The 23,144-nt window shown below is 40.5% G+C and overlaps 1 protein-coding gene across 1 annotated transcript in view; it reads left to right on the top strand.

The window, feature by feature from the left end:
• The first annotated feature begins 1,784 nt into the window (after positions 1-1,784).
• The window catches only part of LOC102776796 (contactin-associated protein-like 4), a 114,930-nt gene continuing 93,570 nt past the window's right edge, over positions 1,785-23,144 (top strand). Inside the window, exon 1 of the mRNA XM_087831096.1 lies at positions 1,785-2,194. Within this exon, the coding sequence (XP_087687222.1) occupies positions 2,113-2,194 (82 nt within the window). The 5' untranslated portion in view covers positions 1,785-2,112. The remainder of the gene's footprint in view (positions 2,195-23,144) is intronic.

Genomic DNA, 23,144 nt, shown 5'->3' with positions numbered 1-23,144 from the left:
TCTATTATTTGCATTTTGTTTGAAGGTGTCCAATCACATTCAAGGCTAAACTATTACTGCACCCACCAGTGACCTTCATGAGGAACAGCAGAAGCTCCACTGCAGTTTTCACAACTGTGAAGGTCAGCAGTAAATACTGGACATATTTGTGGACCTTTACAATGAGTTTGTACAAGACTTCATGCTACCTTGGGGATTAAATGTAGTTTTGATTGATTATTATTTTGAAATTCAAACTCTTACTCACTGAATATATACTGAAAAAGTACATGCATAATTACCAAGTGTATTGGTGCTGTGCCAGAGAATCAAGTTGGCATTTCACCTCTCTCCAGCACATCAAAATGACTGATGAGGTGTGTCAGGCTAGAATAATCATTAAATTAAATATGTACTGAGTTAGAGAGCATCTAAAAGGTGTCTGTTTGGCTCAAGTGCTTCACAGCCACGAATGTCTCTGGGTCAAAGCCAGCCTTCACTCTTTGGTGTCCTTCAATTTTTTCTCTTTTCAACTCAGCCTCATTTTCATATCTAGCCAGAACAGACCTGAGGAAAAATATATTACACAGTACTTCCCCAGGAAACCCAAGGACGACAACATATCCTCTACCAGATTTTATTTGGAATAGTTTGTACTTTCTCAGGTTACCGTGAACTTTCAGGGGAGTTGTGTACTTGTAACATTGACCTCTTATTGAGAGAAGGAACATATTCATTCTATTTTTAATGCGCTTATAAAAACAAATTTCAATCATTTCTAAAAGATGAATGTTTGTGTGCTTGTAACATTCTCCAAGTATTTCTTGGTTACTGGACTCGATACACACAAAAACACCTGAAATACTTGTGTATTAAATTTCCACGAATATTCGAGATGCTTGTATTTTCTCTGTGGAGATTTTATTTGTTGCTGTAGGAGACTGAGTCGGAGTGCCTGAGTGACCTACTGTAAACTCCCCAGATTGTTGTGAAAAAACAAAACAAAAAAACAAGAATGTAGTGATCGCTGTGCTGACTATCTGTGCATAAAGTGCATTATTCAGATATGGCTGTGAAGGCCCAGGGCCCCTCTTTGTTGCTTTTAATTATACAAAACCTCGTTGTATAAACTGATTTGCATAAAAGGAACATCAAAAAACGAGACAAAAATGATGCAGTGATGTGTAACATTAGAGAACAGAAAAGCTATTGAAGTGACCCTATTAATAAAACTGCTGCTTAAGCTTTGATGCAGGGACAATTTTGAAGAACCTTAAGTTAAAAAAATGTGCTTTAGAAGAACAAGTTCACCTTAAATCTGAGTTTTGGATCAGTAGCTTTGGGCGTAATTTTGTGATGTTCACATGTATGTAGCCTGATATAGAATCATGCTAATAATGTTTTTTTTTATAAAGTGGAAAATATTTGATGTCCAGCGTAAAGCAAAGACATTTGAATACATTTTGTTTTTAAAAGAAGAAAGAGCGATTTTTAAAAAATCGTTACAAACACACTAAAATTGACCACAAAGTGATCAAAACTGCAAATTTAAAAAATAGCAGTTTTGTTCGGGTGTCTCAGAGTGAGCTCAAAACTGCCTCATAGTCTCCTTATGAATTATCCTTTCCTTTCCTGCTTCTGTTCAAATAAACGTGACAGTTGTGTTGCTTTTACGGGGAAAGCTTCCTAAAGAGTTAAACATCAAGTGCGCTCACTGCGCCGTGGTGGTGGCACTAAACCAGTCCTGGGACTCCCAGAAGGAACTCTTAAGATTCTTTCATCTCAGTGAGGGAGGCAGTGCGTTGGACTCGGACCTGCGACAGTATCGTAAAAAGAAAGAAAGAAAAATAAGGAGCCCTTCCTCCTCACGGCTCCATTCTTTTGCCTCCATCACTTGGCGGAGGACAAGCGGCGTGTGAGCATCCTCTTCCTCCCTCCGCTGGGCACCGGTCTGCCTCTGTACACTGTGACAGCGAGGCTACTCGGTGCGGCGCAGCGCACCGGAGCGCAGCTGGAGGAGAGCAGAGGGGAGAAGCGAACAGGAGAGCAGAAGAGGGGGAGGAGGTGGAGGACGGACGGACTGCTACCCTCAGACAGGCGGGATTATACCCCACAGTATCCTGTCCCTTCAACATGCCTCGAGGGAATAAAAGACTTGCTGGGATTATCGCGCTGATCGCCTCGTTGCTGCTCGGCTCTTGTGGGACAGGTGCAGGTGAGCGGCTCCGCGCGCCTCTGGCGCTGTTTAGGAGAGATGTAGAGTGGGGTGTTTTCTTGAAAGTCATCCCTGTGGTTTACTATTCCACCTGGACTCACTCAGCTGTAATGAATGAGAATAATATGTTTTGTAAACACCCCCGCTAATTAACCTGCAAGCTGGCAAAAAAGAAAGAAAAAGTCTTCTTCGTCTTTGTTCTCATATATTCAGCAGATTGTTAATTCACAAAAAAAAAAACCCTGAAAAGGCTATTATGAATAACTATAATAACTCATAAAACACATTACAGTTTGTTTATTTGGATTTAATTTCTTGATTATTTTTTCGAGTCATTATGGTACAAATGATTTTAAAAGGAAGAAATATTTCGTGTCTGCCCCGCGAAAGCTTTAACTGATCTGACCTGTTTTTCCGGGTTTGGCAAGGAGAAGCTCAGCGCAGTAAATTTAGTGAATTAAACAGTTGGCTGGATCTAATCCGACCACCACGGGGGCTTGTTGTTGAAAGGGAGCGCATATCCTCTGGGGATTTACGGCTGTCAAGTTTTAAGAGATAGGGAATTCCAGTTGCCTTCTTATTTTATCATTTTTCAGCATTTGATGTTTTCTCATGAGAACGAGAGTGGGAGAGACTGTGGGCTCGTCCTGGAGAGGCAGGGAAGCTGTATAGGATCCTGGAGCTTCTTTAAGGTTCAGAAAAAGATCCTTAAAAAGTGATTTCATGGTGTGAGGAGATTTCTTTAAAAGAAACCACTGAACATGTCTGTATAACAGATATAGAATTTTTGTCTGCAACAAGTGTGCTACATCTCCTATTCACTGCTGCTGTTCAGTCCATGAGTGCATATGAGCTGTTAGTTTTTGATGGGAGGAATTTAGTGAATGGTTTCAGGACCTCCACAGTTGATGTGGTTCAGTAAGATGTCATGGCCCCATGCTTCCCACTGTAATGACTGTAGTCTACTTCCACGATACTGTAAATAAGGGCAATCTTGTATGTGACATCTCAGATTAAAAAACAAAACAAAAGGATCAGATGGTTTTGTGCACACAGCTGGCCAAATAATAATAATAAAAAAACAATCAGGAGGACGACTGTAAAGATGGGCATCCACAGGCATAGCACTTTCTCAGCTGCATTGATTGTTTGGATAGATAGTGGACGTATTTATATTACTGCCTGAAAATGACCTAAATTTGAATGAAAAGACAGTGTTGGTGCAGACCCACTTTGTTCAGGTTCATGAAGCCTAACAATCGCAAAGCCAGCAATTTCACTTTGCTTCATATAGTTGATCTACAGAGTAATGTGTATTAGTGGGAGTCTTTAACATCCGTCTAACAATCTGTTGTCTGTCCATATTATGCTTCCTAAGCAATGAGCAGGTGTCAGCTCAGCAAAGAACTGCCATCTCATTCATCATGTTTCCTACAAGGAGGATGGGATGCTTCTGTCCATTCTGTAATAGTCTCTATCTGTCAATATACCCACTTTGTCACACAAGCACGCACACACTGAGCCAATTTCTCGAACGTTTCCAAAATGACAATATAACATACCCACCTGACAAACTAAACGAACAGCTGTGTGATGGTGAGGAAGTGAACCGCTGAACTCGTCACTTTCCAGAACAGCTATGAGTCAGTTCATTTCCCGATGTGGACAGACAACATGTTACACAAACGAATTCTTTCGTTGGCGACCCAGTCCTTACCCTAACTAACTCCCATAGCTCAAACAAAGACTTTAGCCTTGGACACAACAAGATGTTTCAGGCAATGTGTGTACTTAAAGTCAAGGTATCTGTAATGACATGGAAGGTGCTGAGGTAGAAGGTTTTAGATGCTGTTTAATGACCAAATGAGTTTGATTGAAATCGTCTTTGCTATTTGTGTGTAGCATCAATTTAGGCAGAACAGGTGATCTTAGTGCCAGCACACATAAGCCGGTGGCTGAGCTGCTATTCATCTTTAAATCCAATTAGCATAAGTCATATCAGGCATGGTATTTATGCTGCTTTAGCCTGCATACAGCTGCTGCACATCTGCTTTGCAACCCACCTCCACCACAGCTGCTTCATTCCACGGTGCTTCTGACCTCATCAGCGCCATTATCTGATGGCTGCTCTGTTCTCTTTGAGCTCGCTTTGCATGTATGCACAGAGAAGGACAGAGAGGTCCCAGAAAGAGCAAATGTGAACAAATGGAAATCGCTGAAGATGAAAATAAAAATCTTTTGACTGCTGTAGTTCTGACTGAAATACGTTTTTCATCCACTCACTCACAATCACAAGACTAACCCGAAAGATGGTGATAACTAAAGCGAAATTACAGTACAATACAGAGTCACTTTAAGGTGAGAATAATGCAGACAAATCCAATAATTTTTCATACGTAAGTTGGAAAGTAGGCCAAGGAAAGTGTTTTGTGTCGTGATTGTCAACAGCCACAGTGGAAATTAAAAGTTTTACTTTCTTGCCCAGCACTCATCCTCTGCTAATCAATTCATGAAGAGGAGAATTTATTTTCAAGGCTCTCTTACCATTAAACTTACATTTCTAACTGGGGGTTTAATGACCATTTAAGAACATTATGCAACTGCCGCTGCTGCTAGTAACAAAACAGAGGTCACCTGCTGGATAAATATGTCATTTTAAACATTTGAGTAAATGACCAAGGCTATTATTTTTTCCCCAGCAAAGACTCTTCACCCCTTAGATCATTAGCATCATCAGCAGCACCACCATTATCATCTGTGAGAAACAATCTGGATCTCCTTCCTCCCACACACACCCTCACTGTTTGCTTTGTTTCATTTCACAATACAGGTAGACACATTTCTTTTTGCATTTTTCTTTAACTTGAAAGAAAACACAATTTTTCTTTATCTTCTTTTTGATTATTGCACCGACAGGGGCACCAAGGTAGCACAGGATGCGTTTCATCTCTCAGATGGCTGAGGGTAGATGTTTGATTATTTAAATAGCCGAGGCTGGGACGACGACGACTTTAAGGTGTTGTTATTTTCTAAGAGTGCTGGAAATTCATCTCCACCAGTCACAGCCAGACAGAGAATAAAAAAATATGCTGGGGGAGAAGTTGATTTAAATTTGTGGCTGGCTCCTCGCTTCATATGGGAACAGCCCTGTCTCATCAGAATTTATTACTTTTCAATGAGCTGGTGGTTTGCACAGAGTGAACTAAAACCACGGAATAAAATCAATTTGATGCGAATGTGTCTCTGCAAACCATCCCTGTCCTTTATGCTTCATGAGGTTTAGAGAGCCAGTATGTGGCAAAAGAGCAAAGTAGTTAAGTATAAATTGCCCTTATTTTTATGTCATGTATTTAGCAGATGTGGAGTCGTGAAGAGGTTCTGATTAAACCAAGGTTGCACAAAGGTGGCAGTACCTGGTGGTGTGAGCCTGGAGCTGTCAGTCATGAATCTAGATTTATTAACCCAGGGACAAGTAGTTAAGCCATAAAAGTGACAGAGAACTGCAGTCCATCCATCTGCCTTTGTAACCTCTGGGATTTTGTATTTGCCCAAGGCCAGCTCCCCAGCGGACGTCTGCCTGCCTAAAAACAGACCCATTCATCAAATGGGCCTGTCATTATATCAGATGACTTGTTATCGGTTCAAGAAGTGGCCACATTCTGCTGAGGTCACTACTCACTGTCACTCTCTGGAGCAGGAAAGCAGAAACTGTAGTCATCAGCTATTAGCAAAACCACACCGTGATTACCGTCACATGACTGCCTGTGAGAAATACTCGACTCTCTACAAGCAAATCTGCAGAAAAAGCTGCTAAATGGAAGATGTGATGAGATTCTTAACTGCTGTTTCAAATGAGTGTAGTCTGAACCTTTTGATCAAACATATTTTTGAAATTAAACAATAATAAATAATTCATTAAACATCCTTCTTTTTTTTTACTCCAGTTTTTTTTCCTTACAGTCCTTCTTTTATATTACCGCACTGACCAGGAAGTTTCAACCATGGTTGCTGGAAATAAACTTATGTTTTTGGTAGGTTTCAAGATTTCAAACCTACATTACATTTTAGCCACCTGGGGGCAGTGCAACCCCCATAGACTGTATATAAAAGATGGCTTTACCATCAAAGTCTGAAAACTGAAGCCACTGCAAAAGCACCTTAGAGCTGCACTCTGTCCTTGTAACAGTGGAGCTTTCAGTCTGTTACAGATGCTTCTCTGCTGCCCACCCACTAAGTGTTGTGCAGGGTGGTCAGGATAATCCATGATAACAGTTTTCTGACTGATTCTTCATAGAAGACTCTGGGAGAACAGCCCTAATATTGCTTGTCTATCAGCTCAGAAGGACCATAATAAAGATCAAGTTGGTTGCAACCAAGCCCATAAACTCATCAGGTGTTTTCTTAGTGACAAGAAAGGCCCCAAAGTATTCTTGCCTTGCTGTTGACAAGTCGCTACTATATTAGCACGCCGTGTACCTTGATTTGTCAGTCAGATCCACCACTCTGCTACATCCCTCACTTACATACAATAAACTATGAAAGTTACTGTTATTGTGTTCTTGTCTTTCACATGAACTTCATGTAATGCGAGTAGTTTTAACGACATAAAGACTTTCCCTGTGTCACCTCACCAGCTGAGCCACCCATTAACACTGACACGGAAGTATGATTGGGTTCCTTCAGTTAGCAGGTAGCTCAAGAGACACAGAAACTGTGCAAAAATATTGGGATGTTCTCTGCTGTTCTCTGGTAATATAAATCAAAGGTAAACATGTTAGGATTTAAACGGTGACTAATTGTCAAAAAACAATTCGTGATTAACAGATTTGTTGACCTGGAACTTCCCAGAGAGAGCATGAACATGTATTTGGCCACTTTCCAAATGTAAACAAAATTTCTCTGGCTTGTACCTCAGCTTTGGCCGTCCCGAGGAAGCGGTTTTAACCACTTAATGCCTAATGAAGTGCACTGCAGGGTTTTTCTGCTTTGTTTTGCCGAAACACTTGTTAGTGACAAGCTAAGAAACCAAAACAGGGACTTAAAAGGTGCTAAAATAGTCCTTAGAGCTGAAGGAAACAGCTTTACATAACTCCCTGTGGGTTTTGTCGGCATACGCAACACCTTTGACATAACCATCTAAGTCATTGCCATCTTAACAATATCGATTATTATTATATATCAATATATATATATATATTATAATATATATATTATATTATCAATATTTTAGTGGAATCAATGTTTATGTGCTTGCTTTGAGCCCAAGATCTTTCCTACTGCCCTGCACAGTTTTAAGGTTTCCCAACTGCTTTTGACAATCTCATGTGGAGAATAATGTGTTCTTCCATCTAAATTAAATACATGATATGGCTACAAAGTCATTTATTATTAAAGGAAGGGTCATGCGAGCTGACCCTGAGAAGAATACACTGTATTTCTGTTAACGTAATGGAGGAGAAGCTGAGGAGATTAGCATATGGTGGTAGAAGGCCCAAGAAATCAACAAGAAAGTGGAGGAGATTGGTTCACTGCCCTGCATGGACATTCGTTGCCTGCGCCCTTCGTCTTTAATCCATTCAGTGACACTCCCAGGTCCTTCTCTCATTTCATCCATCAGTGGGTTTTCTTGTGTGTGTGTGTGTCTGTGTGTGTGTGTGTGTGTGTGTGTGTGTGTGTATTCAGATTCATTTGTCTCTCCTCATCTCACCTTCACACAGCTGCTGCTCTGTGGTGCACAACAACACAAGTCCCAGCAATGAAGTCCTGTTCAGTCCTGCATCACAATCTCACTCTGTGGTATTACTGTAACAAAGGCTGGGGGTGGAGTAGCAGGGTGGTAGGTGAATAGTAACCTGCTTAACTGCTTGTATTATTGTATAAATCCACTTTGAACTGCCTCGAGAAAAACAAACTGAAGTTTTTGGTGAAAAACAAAAAACAAAATTTGACTGTTAATCATGTTACCCTGTGTGCAGTATCGCATGTATCGCATTCTCCTTTGTTCCTCTCTCAACCAGTTAAACAGGAAATCATCGTCACATCGAACCTAATCATAGTCGGTGACCTTCTCTGTTTTCAGTTTAATGAATATGTAAGAACCTCTTAAAATATACTGAATACCCCAACCGGCTGCGGTAGATGGCTGCTGCTCCCTCCTGGAAGTTTTCTTCCTGTTAAAAGGGAGTTTTTCCTTCCCACTGTTGCCAAGTGCTTGGTCACAGGGACATCATCTAATTGTTGAGGTTTTCTCTGTATTATTGTGGGGTCTTCCTTTACAATAGAAAGCACCTCAAGGTGCCTGTTGTTGTAATTAGAATTATTTAGATTTAGATTAGAGTGATTAGAAACTGAATTGAATTGAACTGGACTGAGTCATCAACTGAAATGATTCATTTGTTGTTCTCAGTAGTGCCTTTTTTGTTGCGTTTGTTTGCATTGCTTTGTAGTAGTGTTTACTCATAGTTACAGTAATGTGTGTTTTTATCAGCATGTTCTGTTCTGTTAAGTTTTGTTAAAACTGATGGAAGGCTGTGTGAAAAAAAAAAAAAAGAGAAAAAAAGATTGTGAAAGGAACCCTCAATGTCACTTTGTATGAGAAGCAATATTGTTATTGTGGGTTATTATTTATCAGACAGGCCTTGAGAAACAGAAAGGTTTTTCAGTTGCAGGATGTCATCCAAGGAAACTCTGCTTCTCACAGATCAATATATACAATAAAATATAAGTCAAAGGCAAGTCGATACAACATTTTAGTGTGAAACATTACAATAAAACGTTATTTAGAAATGATTGCCTGTCACACAAATTATTGTGCCTGAATATAGAAGAATTCACCCCTCGCTTCTGGAAGTTCACATTTTATATGTGATTTAACAACATTTTTTTTTCTTCTTTAGGCTCCTCCTATTTGGGGTCACCACAGCAGCCCATCTGCCTTCATTTTGCTATATCCTTAGCAGCCTCCTCTTTCATACCAACCTGTCACTACACTAGACTCCATGACATTCGTGAATTTATTTCCACATTTTTTTCTCATGTCGGGCAGCTACCCATCCAACATCCTTTCTATTCATCTTTCAATGCATATACACCTAACCTTGCCTCTCTAACTGTGTCTCCAAACCACTCAATCTCAGCTGTCCCACTGATGTACTCTTTTCTAATCTTGTCCGTCCAATGAAAATCTCAACATCTCCAGCTCTGCCTCCTGTTATTTTTTAGTGCCACTGTCCTGAAGCCATACATTATAGCAGGTATCACAACAGACTTGTAAACCTTCTCTTTCACTCTATCCTTCTGTCACGAATCACCCATAGCACTCTCTACCTCTCGTATCAATCAATCAATCAATCAAGGCTTTATTGGATAGGACCCCCCCCCCCCCCCAACCTTACACACACAACACAAACATCACATGGGGATACAGGTCGGAGATCGGTACCATTATAGAAAAAAACCCTGAAATATACACTACAATGGGAAAGTACAAGAGGAAAAAAACAGACCTCTACTCATGGTGGGCTCCTGGGAGGACACCATGAGAACAGGAAACAAAAAAACTCCTCTGCACAAAAAAGCACATAAATGTCCACAGCACAACATTATGGAACACGTGACAAGCCACAGGGTCGGGTGAGGAGTAATCCGAAGCAAACACAGCAGCCATCCTGCCCACCGCTACCATTCCAGCGCGGGCTCAGACCCGCCGTGTTCCCCAGGAGGGAACAAGCATAGAAGGCGTTTGGAAAGGGAGGGGGGATGAGTGTGTGCATGTCAGTGTATATGTATGTGTGTGCGTGTCCATAGTTCAGCTGAGACAGTGTCCTTCGCCCTGCTAGGCTAAGTAGACAGTCTTCCAGCCAACCCAGGTGGCCTTGCATGGCTTGTGCACTGTCCATTGCATTGGATGTATTTACACTAATCTACCTTTTATACCTCTACTCCTTGCATTGTCTCTGTCACCCCCCTCTCTCTGTCATTTTCACATGTGCATACTGTCATGCTTTTACTAAGCTTCTCCGGAGCATACCTCCACCTCTCCAGGTTCTTCTGTACCTGATCCCTGCTCTCACTACAGATCACAATGTCATCTGCAAACATCATAGTACACAGATACTCCTGCCTGAACACATCTGCCAGTCTGTCCATCACCACTGCAAATAAGAAAAGACAGGTCCCTGATGTAATCCCACTCCCACCTTGAACCTATCAGTCAGTCCTCCCCCACACCTCACCACTCTCTCAATCTCCTCATGTATATCCTGCACCATACTCAGATGTTTCTCCGCCACTCCTGTATTCCTCATGCAGTACCACAGTTCCTCTCTCAGCACTCTATCATATGCTTTCTCTAAATCCACAAATACACAGTTGACTTTCTCTGCACTTCTCCATCAACACTCTCAAAGTAAACACCACATTGGTGGTTCTTTTTTTCTCAGCGTGAAGCTGAGAGCCACTACTGCTGCTCACTGATTGTCACCTTAACCTAGCTTCAACAACTCTTTCCCATATCTTCATGGTGTGGCATATCAGGTTTATCCCTCTGTAATTACCACAGCTTTGCACACTCACCCCTGTGCTTGAAAATCAGTATCAGTACACTTCTTCTCCATTCCTCAAACATTCTCTCATTCTATATTCTGCTCACTTTTTCTTTTCTAACTTTCGAATACTTTCTTATACTTCCTCATTCCACCACCAAGTCTCCTTGTCCTCTTTTCTTTATCCAGGGGTTACACTGAACACCTTCTTGGTTTACCTCACCACGTAAGCTGAACTTCCGCAGTCATGTGGCTCTTCCTTACCACCCAGAGCCTGTCTCATTTCCTCCCTAAACTCTGTGCAACATTCTTTTTATTTCAGCTTCCATCTTATAATTCTTGGCTTTAAGTTAACTCGCTTTCTCTCCTTAGTTTCCAATGTCATCCTACACACTGTCCTCTAATAAAATGTAGTCCTCCTGTGTGTACCCCCCTCCATCCATTCAACCTCTCTCTTCTTAAAGTGATTGTTCACTATAGCCATTTCCATTCTTTTCACAAAATTCAGTACCATCAGTCCTTTTACACATCTTTCTTTAACACCATACCTACCCAACATGTCCTCATCTACGCCTGTTCCCTTCACCTACATGTCCATTTAAATCTTCTCCAATTCCTCTTATTTTTCTGACGTCCAACCTGTGGGGCATGCATACTGACAACATTCAATATCAGCACTTTCCAGCTTCAAGCTCATGATCTTTTCTGTTGATCTATTCATGATCTATTCTATTTCAGTTCCTGTCTATACCATGGTAAGATGCACCACTGATGCTCCTGGCTTTGGTTCCCTTCCATCTGATCTCCTGCACACACAATATACAGGGTGGGCCATTTATATGGAAACACCGTAATAACATGGGAATCGTTGGTGATATTAAAGTCCTGTTTGTGGCACATTAGTATATGTGAGGGGGCAAACTCCTCAAGATGGGTGGTGACCATGGTGGCCATTTAGAAGTTGGCCATCTTGGATACAACTTTTGTTTTTTCAATAGGAAGAGGGCCATGTGACACATCAAACTTATTGGTAATGTCATAAGAAAAACAATGGTGTGCTTGGTTTCAACGTAACTTTATTCTTTCATGAGTTATTTACAAGTTTCTGACCACTTATAAAATGTGTTCAATGTGCTGCCCATTGTGTTGGATTGTCAATGCAACCCTCTTCTCCCACTCTTCACACACTGATAGCAACACCGCAGGAGAAATCCCAGCACAGGCATCCAGTATCCATAGTTTCAGGTGCTGCACATCTCGTATTTTCACACCATAGACAATTGCCTTCAGATGACCCCAAAGGCGACCAATCCACTTTCCAGGAAACTGTTCATCTAGGAATGCTCGGACTTGGCACCCATAATGTGGTGGTGCACCATCTTGCTGGAAAAACTCAGGGAACGTGCCAGCTTCAGTGCATAAAGAGGGAAACACATCATCATGTAGCAATTTCAAATATCCAGTGGCCTTGAGGTTTCCATTGATGAAGAATGGACCCACTATCGTTGTACCCCATATACCACACCAAACCATCACTTTTGTTGTTCCAACAGTCTTGAAGGGATCCATCCAATGTGGGTTATTGTCAGACCAATAGCGGTGGTTTTGTTTGTTAACTTCACCATTCACATAAAAGTTTGCCTCGTCACAGAACAAGATCTTCTGCGTGAACTGAGGGTCCTGTTCCAATTTTTGTTTTGCCCATTCTGCAAATTTTGTGTGCCGATCTGGGTCATCCTCGCTGAGATGCTGCAGTAGCTGGAGTTTGTAAGGGTGCCATTTGTGAGTAGCTAATATCCGCCGAAGGGATGTTCGACTAATGCCACTCTCCAGTGACATGCAGCGATTGCTACGCTGTGGGCTCTTGCTACGCTGTGGGCTCTTGCTACGCTGTGGGCTCTTGCTACGCTGTGGGCTCTTGCTACGCTGTGGGCTCTTGCTACGCTGTGGGCTCTTGCTGAATGAAGCTAGGACAGCCACTGATGTTTCTTCATTGGTGACAGTTTTCTTGCGTCCACATTTTGGCAAATCCAACACTGAACCGAAACTTAGCAAGCAGTTTGCTAACTGTAGCATGGGAGATGGGTGGTCTCGTAGGGTGTCTTGCATTGAAATCTGCTGCAATGACCCAGTTACTGCGTTCACCAGATATCAATGCAATTTCGATCCGCTCCTCACGTGTTAACCTCTTCGACATGTCAATGGCTGTGAACAAAGAGAAACTTGTAAATAACGCATGGAAGAATAAAGTTACGTTGAAACCAAGCACACCATTGTTTTTCTTGTGACATTGCCAATAAGTTTGATGTGTCACATGGCCCTCTTCCTATTGAAAAAACAAAAGTTGTATCCAAGATGGCCGACTTCTAAATGGCCACCATGGCCACCACCCATATTGAGGAGTTTGCCCCCTCACATATACTAATGTGCCACAAACAGGACTTTAATATCACCAACCATTCCCATGTTATTACGGTGTATCCATATAACTGGCCCACCCTGTATATACCTTTCTCCATTATAACAGACACCTCTGTCGCCTTACTAGTAATAGACCGTGCATTTAAAGTCCCTACTCTCACCTCAGCAAGCCTGCCTTTCCTTCTTTCTTACTACCTCCTAACACACTTTTCCTTCTCATCTCTTTTATTTTTGTCCAACAGTAGGAGATTTTCTGCCGACACCCTGTTGGCCAACAGCACCAGAGGCGGTCATTGTTAACCCGGGCCCTTAACGATCCTGCACAGACATTCTTTATTATCTGCATGTTTGACTTGGTAAAGATTTTATGATGAATGCCCTTCTGATGCAACCCTCCCCATTTATCCAGGCTTGGGACTGACACTATGAATACGCTGGCTTGTGGCTCCCTATTGCTGGATTGTGTGTAATTTGACACTGATCAGTAAAAATGACTGGTTGAAGTAGATGAACTTTTTCAGTGAAAAATAACTTTTCTGTGGTCAAGATATGTACTCTCTCTGGAGGGTAAATGTCCTGCAAGAACTGAGAAAACAGAGGAACATGTCAAGTAGCTCTTACGCTCCTAGTGTGGACAGTGATTAGCAGTGCTGCCTTGCACCAAGAAGGTTTGACCACACCAGTTGTGGAGTTTGCATATTCTCCTTGAGTGGAGTTTTGGGAGTAAAAAATATAATCAAATCAAGTATACCATCAGTAAATGTCTCTATATTTGCAGTTAATGTCAATGGAGAAGTTCCAACCCAATCGAAGGGACTGTGTTCTCAACAAAATAATAAGTCTTGTACAGCAGTGCTTCCCAACCTTTTGAATCCACGGCACATATTTCACATTAGAAAAATCACACGGCACACCACCAAACAAAACATCACAAAAAACATAATAATTTTTCCCTGTGCACCAGGTACTGGCTCCGTTTGTCCCCAGTATACCATTTCTGCTTTCTTCTGTCTACTACTCTAGTAGTAGACAGAAGGCTAGGGCCTTCATCTAGAATTTTCTCCAGGGCCCAGGTCAAATTGATTACTTTTTCTTTTCAAATATTTATCTATTGCTATTACATGCTGCATTGTCTCACTCACAGCACGACTATTATATAAGTTCTTCTTCATCTTCTTCTGTTTTACTGGCAGTTGGCAACCCATTTAATTAGAGCAGGTAGTTGTACTGCCCTCTACTGGAAGAGAATGTAATTGTTCTGCACGTTACGCTGATTGCTTAGAGCAGCGGTCTCCAACCCCTGGGCCTTGGACCGGTACCGGTCCGTGAGTCATTTGGTACCGGGCCGCGAGAGTTGAGGCTCAGGTGTGAAATGTATGGTTTTCAGGGTTTTTATCGGTTTTCAGTAGGGATGCAACGATACCAATTTTTTCAAACCGATACGATACTGATACTTGGATCTGAGTACTTGCCGATACACACACACACACACAAATGCAATGAATTGGAAGACAGGTTTTATTATATTCCCTGCCGATAAAAAATAAAATCTTAATAAAAATGACCACAAAAAAATTTCAAGTGAAAAATAAGCACTTCTGTTAAATTATTGCAGAGTCTCCACATTGTAATTTTACAAAATATCACTGAACTATTGGCACTGTCTCGAGCTTTCAGAATAATAAATAAACACTTCAGTTTGGAATAAAATAAATACAAATTAGGTTTGCGAATAAATTAAACTTTTAAATTATTGCAGAGTGTCCATATTGTAAACAAACAAACAAAATAATTATTATAAAATAAATAATAAATAAAATAATAATTGTTCCCCTAGTGGCCAATCTAAAAAACTACAACAGAAATGACAAGCCACCCCCTGATTAATGAAATACAGTGGGGCAAAAAAGTATTTAGTCAGCCACCGATTGTGCAAGTTCCCCCACTTAAAATGATGACAGAGGTCAGTAATTTGCACCAGAGGTACACTTCAACTGTGAGAGACAGAATGTGAAAAAAAAATCCATGAATTCACATGGTAGGATTTGTAAAGAATTTATTCATAAATCAGGGTGGAAAATAAGTATTTGGTCACCTCAAACAAGGAAAATCCCTGGCTCTCACGGACCTGTAACGTCTTCTGTAAGAAGCTTTTCTGTCCCCCACTCGTTACCTGTATGAATGGCACCTGTTTGACCTCATCATCTGTATAAAAGACACCTGTCCACAGCCTCAACCAGTCAGACTCCAAACTCCGCCATGGCCAAGACCAAAGAGCTTTCGAAGGACACCAGGAAAAGAATTGTAGACCTGCACCAGACTGGGAAGAGTGAATCTACAATAGGCAAGCAGCTTGGTGTGAAAAAATCAACTGTGGGAGCAATCATCAGAAAATGGAAGACATACAAGACCACTGATAATCTCCCTCGATCTGGGGCTCCACGCAAGATCTCATCCCGTGGGGTCAAAATGATCATGAGAACGGTGAGCAAAGAACCACACGGGGGGACCTGGTGAATGACCTGCAGAGAGCTGGGACCAAAGTAACAAAGGTCACCATCAGTAACACACTACAACGGCAGGGAATCAAATCCCGCAGTGCCAGACGTGTTCCGCTGCTGAAGCCAGTGCATATCCAGGCCCGTCTGAAGTTTGCCAGAGAGCACATGGATGATACAGCAGAGGATTGGGAGAATGTCATGTGGTCAGATGAAACCAAAGTAGAACTTTTTGGTATAAACTCAACTCGTCGTGTTTGCAGGAAGAAGAATACTGAGTTGCATCCCAAGAACACCATACCTACTGTGAAGCATGGGGGTGGAAACATCATGCTATGGGGCTGTTTTTCTGCCAAGGGGACAGGACGACTGATCCGTGTTAAGGACAGAATGAATGGGGCCAAGTATCGTGAGATTTTGAGCCAAAACCTCCTTCCATCAGTGAGAACTTTGAAGATGAAACGAGGCTGGGTCTTCCAACATGACAATGATCCAAAACACACCGCCCGGGCAACAAAGGAGTGGCTCCGTAAGAAGCATTTGAAAGTCCTGGAGTGGCCTAGCCAGTCTCCAGACCTCAACCCCATAGAAAATCTGTGGCGGGAGTTGAAAGTCCGTGTTGCTCGGCGACAGCCCCAAAACATCACTGCTCTTGAGAAGATCTGCATGGAGGAATGGGCCAAAATACCAGCTACTGTGTGTGCAAACCTGGTAAAGACCTATAGTAAACGTTTGACCTCTGTTATTGCCAACAAAGGTTATGTTACAAAGTATTGAGTTGTATTTTTGTTATTGACCAAATACTTATTTTCCACCCTGATTTACGAATAAATTCTTTACAAATCCTACCATGTGAATTCATGGATTTTTTTTTCACATTCTGTCTCTCACAGTTGAAGTGTACCTCTGGTGCAAATTACTGACCTCTGTCATCATTTTAAGTGGGGAAACTTGCACAATCGGTGGCTGACTAAATACTTTTTTGCCCCACTGTAAGTTGGTATCGGTTCATGGTATCGGTTAACTTTTACGAGTATGAGTACACACACATTTTACAGTATCGGCCCCGATACCCGATACCAGTATCGGTATCGGTGCATGCCTAGTTTTCAGCATTATTTTGTTATCGTTTTTATCGTTAACTCGGTTTTCCTGGGTCTTTTCACATGTGTTATGAATAAATCTTCTTTTTTTCGGTACCGGTACTAGTTTTATTTTGTTGACACCTTAAAGGCCGGTCCGTGAAAATATTGTCGGGCATAAACTGGTCCGTGGCGCAAAAAAGGTTGGGGACTGCTGGCTTAGAGTACTAATCAGATTGAACCAGATTATCTTCCACGGCACACCTGATCATTGGGGAACACTGTTGTGCACAGTGTAATCATCTTCTAAGGCCATGACCATATGTATTAGGAAAGCTCTTCAGGTCCACTTTAAATTTCTTTTGTTTTTTCTTTGTCCAAGTTCCACCATTTTTTTGTGAAATTCAGCTCTGGATTTTGCAAAATCTTTCCGACAGAGAAATGAACAAACACCACAGCAAACAAACTTGTGTTGAGGCTCCATCTTGGCTCTCCATCTTGGCAGAGGAACAACAGTCATTCTAGCAGATGCCCAGTAATGATGTTCATTAAAGTGACAAAGCCTTCTTGTGGCCAAAGGGACTGTGACTCTTGTCCACTGATAACTTCAGAGGGAGTGGTGAATCATTGCCACTATAGTTTATAAAGGAAATGTTTACTGTCATTAAAATGTTACAAACAATAGTTGTTTTTAGATCTGTATGAGTTGTTGTAATACATCCAAATTGTCTTACAGTATTTGTGAAACTTCAGGTTTAGATAATGTACCTTTAAAAGGAAAAAAAGAAAGAAAAAACAATGCTTTGCAAAAATCTTTAGGACTAACTTCTTACCCAACCCTGAATGCTGGAGGCAAAAAGGAAAGGAGGAAGCAGATGATAATTTGTAAGTCTGTTTGTTTTTTTAATATCACTTAATATTCTCTCAGGGAGAATGTCTAGAAAGAAAAGTATGCCATTCAGTGTATTTGTCCCTATTTTGAAATGCAAAAATGATCCATTAATGATATTTTCATCACATACTCCACATGTCTCCTTCTGGGTCCATTAGTAAGTGTGATGTAACCAGCAGCAATTCTTCCAATCTACATAAGACTGACATATTTCATATTGAATGGTCTTAAGTTTTCCTGCTTACTACCAATGTGTTCATTCATTTTTTCAAAAAAAATTACTAGTTTTAGCATGTGCTGTAATGTGGTAAGGGTTAAAGCTTACAGATACATGTTTTAATTGTGGCCTTGTTGCAGTACAGTTCCTTTTGATGATATAATTTACTGATTGGGTCTGCCTCCCATGAATCCTCATATCTCATATCAATGCAGTTAACACAGCAATGCCAAACAGCAGTGATGTTTTCATGCCGTGTCAAAAAAGAGCGGTTAATTATGTTGCATGGGAAGGTGAATTTATGAGTGTTTTATAGCTTAATGTGATTTTCTAACTTCGGAGGGCTTCGATCATGAGTCAGCAGAATTACTGGCCTAGTGTGTTGCTAATAGACAGATGAAGGGCTGGTATGGAGGAACTAACGTTTCTCTCATTGTTAGCAGTCAGCCCTGCAGCACAGCATCTCACTTGAGCTGTCAGACTGTCAGGCTGTGGTCTGCAGCCAAAGAAGGCACAGGATTCATATCGTTCTCAGCCAAACTGCATTACCACGCAAACTTTTCCTTTGACTTTCATGGCCACGAAATAGTAATGATTATGGATGACTCAACAGAATAGTCTTATTTCACAACTTCTACAGGGAAAAGAGAGATAGGAAGACACAACAGGAGAAGTGAGCTTGCTCCAAAAGGCTTTAGGAAAAGATCAATTGTAGCTCAGTTCCGTTCAATGACAGCATAAGTTGTTCTGGTATCAGTTTAGTAACTGGAGTTTAGCTTAGCAGTTACCTCGACTGTGCCAAAGAACACAGAGGGGACTTAAAGAGGTATGCTTTGGTTTGTCTGGGCAAGTTCATGATTTTGTGGATTATTTGGGGCCATCTTTAGGAATGGCGACATGCTGACCTCTCATATCACATGTAGTGATTAACTGTGCAGAGACACATATTTAACTGAACCAACTAAAGTCCACTGAATTTAAATTTCCAAATGAACTGAATACATAAAATTACAACTAAGTATGATGTACAAAAATGAGTAGTAGTAGGTTGGTTGGCAAACAAGCTTTTGGGCCTCTCTGTGTGGAGTTTGCATCTTCTCCCCATATCTGTGTCGCCTTTCTCCAGATACTCTGGCCTTCACACTGTCTCAAGAACATTCATGTTAGGTTAACTGGTGATTCTAAACAGGCTGTGAGGAAAGAATGTGATTGCAAATGTGATTGTTTTTCTGTCTCCATGTCACTAGTCCAGGGTGTACACTGCCCTCCCCAACTGGAACATATAGTGGATAAGTGAAAGAGAATTTTTGGATGCATGCAAGGAAAGTTGCCACTTGCTTCATAATGCAATGCATATTTTTTGTCAGTAAATACTCTTTTGTAATTTGTTTTTTTTTTTCAACTCTCTCACACACATACACACACCTGCAGTCTCTGCACCAAATGGCTCTCCACAGTTTATTCTCAGCATCCAAAAACTCTCTAATTTTGCTCAAATTAAATGTGGTAAAAACGTAACTTCTTGAATGTGATATCCCGTGGATATGTCTGGTGCTTCAGCGGGAATGTCTTCACTGCATGTGTTCAACCATGCAACATACTCTGAACCACAGAAAGTCAGAGAAAAACACTGGGGGTTACCAGTTTAGGGTACATCCTCTGGGCACCATGAATGTCCACACAAAATCATGGCAGTATTTTCTAACAGTTTTTGTGGTATTTATGTCTAATCAACGTGGTGTATCCACAAATCGGCATTGCCACTTCTAGAACTGAAAGGTTTTTTTCTCTTTTCCAGGAGAAATACTTCTAACCACTTTTATAGTTGACACAACAACAATTCTCAACATTGCTGACATATTTTGTCAGTCACTGTGACACAGAGATGACAAGACCCAAAAAAAATGGTGCAGTGTGACAGTGCGAGGTCATACATGTGACATGTCACTCAGAAATTTCAGCCTGTCGCTATTCTGTGCAGGAGATAAATTAATGTTCCTGAGTCTGAAACTCTTCACCTGCTAACACTGCAGCCTCAGAGAAACATTTTAAATATCATGCATGGCTTGTTTCTTATTGCAAGCAACATATGCAGCTTTTCTAAGTGTCTGCCTGCTGCTTCTTTATTTCTTTCTACACATACATGTGGGACCAGACAGAATCTTTACTTGGACACCTTTTCATGTTTTAATCCTCTTTGCTCAGATTGTGTCTCTGAGCATGTCAGAAACCTAAAAGGGTACAGATTTGAACGCAATGCCTGTCTTCCTATGAGATATCCAATAACAAATGCAACAATATCTATGTAAAAGCAGCGTGGATTTATGTTCATGCATTACAGCCAAAACAAACAAAAACAAACCTTTTCTGGGGTAATTTTTGCAGGTATCACAAAAATTATTATTACAAATTATGTATAATTTCATTTTCTTTAATTTAGCACTTTGATTAACCTTTTTGTTTTGATCACACACAGTTTCAACAGTCAAACAAAATGCAGTGTAAGGAAGATTTCTGGTAAAAGCTCTTTAGCAAAAGACTATATTTCCCTCCCTCCTGAAGTATCATGACATGTAGGTAGAAAGGACCCAAATGCAGACGACATAAACAAAAAATTGACCTTTACTGAGATGAAGCAAATAACTCCAGGAGGAAATACAGAAGGTGTAAAAACAAAAACTTAATGAGGAAGGAAGAGATAACGGTATGATTCGGCAAAGAGAGGCTTTAACACGTGAAGGAATTGAGAGAAGCTGAAACTAATAATAATAAAAAAAAAAACAGATAAGGAAGTGAAAGTAAATACAAATCACAAGAGACGAATGATGATCAAAAATAAAGAAGGAAGCAAATAACTGGAAAGATTGAGTATAGAGAACTTGACATATGAGGGGGAACAAGGGCTCATAAAAAAACAGATTGTAAGCAAGATTCAAAAACTAATGAAAACTTTAAAGAAAGAATACAAGAAAATATTAAATAATCAAAACCTGCAACGAAGAAATAAGAGACACTAATAAATATAAAGACATTAAACCTAGAAGCATAATGAATTCCAATACACATAACAACAGCAACTAAGCACTAGAGCTAAATACTAAGGAAAATACAAAGATACAAAAAATAAAACAAACAAATAGTGAACATGTTCAAGAACTCAAAAGCTCTGGGTCAGACCCAGGACCACGACAGAAAGTATTTAACTTGATCTTTCTTATCTGTCATTTATTAAAACGTTAGATACCACTCAGTATTCAATCCGGTCGTTAAGTGATGACGTGACGAATCCTACTTCCGGGCCTAAAGTAGTCTGCGTTTAATATGGCTTTTGTGTTGTTAACATGTTTAATGTTATGTATTTTCTTCTATTTAATCTCAAAAAGCTCCTAAAACAGTCAGTGATCACTGTTGACCTCCCTCGGCTTTTATTACCGCTAATCATTTATTTAAGCTCAGTTTTTAAAACCTTAGGATGTAACTACAACCCAGCCCATGCAGCAGTATATGAATGACTAACCTGTGGATGGATTATCTCAGTTGTTCTCCTGGCTGAAGTTTGGTCCTTTTACAGCATCCTGCCATGCGATTACATTTGTTCCTGACCACCAAGAACACTCACGTTAACTTTTATCGAGTGGAAAAAAAGTTAGCTTGTTTATATTATGCTAACATAGCTGTGTCGCTAGCGGTCACGTAGCACATCATTTTAAACCAGCTAGCCAAACTTCAGTAACCCTACAAACGTCACTGCTGTTTAGTTTTCTGTCTTCATTTATGTTGGAAGTGATAACAGAGCTGTACGTTTTAATTTGTTTCCAAAACCCCGCAGTCAGGACATGCTATATTGTATTTAGATAGAAGCTAGCGAGCTAACTTCCTGCTAACTTGTAACTCCGTTAAATGTCATAAATTCCGTTTTCATGGATGCCTGGATGTTAAACTCAATTGTTACACCTGGTAGAGCAGAACGCTGATCATTTTATTAAAGATGAAAGACTTTAGACAGTTTTTCAACTCTCAGTAATGCCATAGTGATCGTTTGATATATGAACCTGCAGCGGAGTTTAGGCCCAGACATGGCTAGTGACGTCAGAGTTAACGACCGGATATCTTGAACTGAAGTGCTTTGGATGCCTAAAACTAACTAGATAGGGAGCTGTACTCTGGATGAAAACACTGGTCTCTGATATTATAGTTGTATGTTTTACATACTTACCATCCACTCCAACCACTTTGTTATTTCTGATACAGTTTATAAATGCCAGACTTCCTTATTATTCACAAGGTAATCCGGCACAAAATAGAAGAAAAAGAATATTTAATTAAAGTGTGCAAAATGATTTACTAATGTTTTTGACACTCAGTCTACTACTAATTGCACCAATATTTAGTGCAGAAAAAAGCATGTCTTAGTTTTTGCACTTCATATTGAAATGGACTGATTGTGCTTGTGTTTAGAAAGTGGTGCAATTAATCACACCTATTAGCGCTATTCAGGGGTTGCGCTCATACTTAGATATGTAAATCTGGCAAAAGTACTGCATATAAAGATGCCAATTGTTGCGACACACAGTGAGTAAAAGTTGCCAACACTCAGCTCTCTGGTATTAACATTAGCACATAAACTATGCACTGGGAGCTTCATGGCAAAGGAGCAGGGTCTGTAGGTGTTATGTGTTTGATTTGTGGGTTTGCTGAGAGAAACAGTGTTCTTGAAACAGACTTATTCCACTTCTTTGTGGAAATTTACTAAGTGACAAAAACATACACTTAAACAATTAACGCTCAGAATTCAGGGACTCAAAATAATAAAGACTTATTTCAAGCATAGCTTTAGTTTACTTGTAATAGTGTTATATTAGGTTTCCGGTACTACAGGCTCTATCAGTGTTTGCATTATTATTCCACAATCAAATCCAGTTAGTCCTTCTGTCAGTTTAGTCCTAAGTTCTAAGCAAATCTTGAAGCAGTTTTTTAGTCTAACAAAGTTAGTTAGTGGCTGGGATTTCAAAGCATCTTATATATGATTGCTATATCACGTTATATCATGTTTGCCTGTGTTAATCAGTACTTTTCCCCCCTCACAGCCACCTTTCAAATGTCACAGCAACTCTAAAGCAAATCAGACTTGCTTATTCAGAAATCTGATGATATTACAGCACTCATGCCCTTTCGGCCATCATCTATATCTTGTTTAGTATCTCTGTCTGCTTTAGACTAAGCTAGACGCAGGTGAAGCAGCATCAGAATGATATGAAATGTGTTAGGTTGCATAGGTTATATGTTGTTTCCATAAA

The sequence above is a fragment of the Neolamprologus brichardi genome, chromosome 17 (assembly GCF_056152115.1).
Source record: "Neolamprologus brichardi isolate AB-2024 chromosome 17, ASM5615211v1, whole genome shotgun sequence".
NCBI classification, from domain to species: Eukaryota; Metazoa; Chordata; class Actinopteri; order Cichliformes; family Cichlidae; genus Neolamprologus; species Neolamprologus brichardi.
This window is presented reverse-complemented; position numbering and strand designations above follow the sequence as displayed.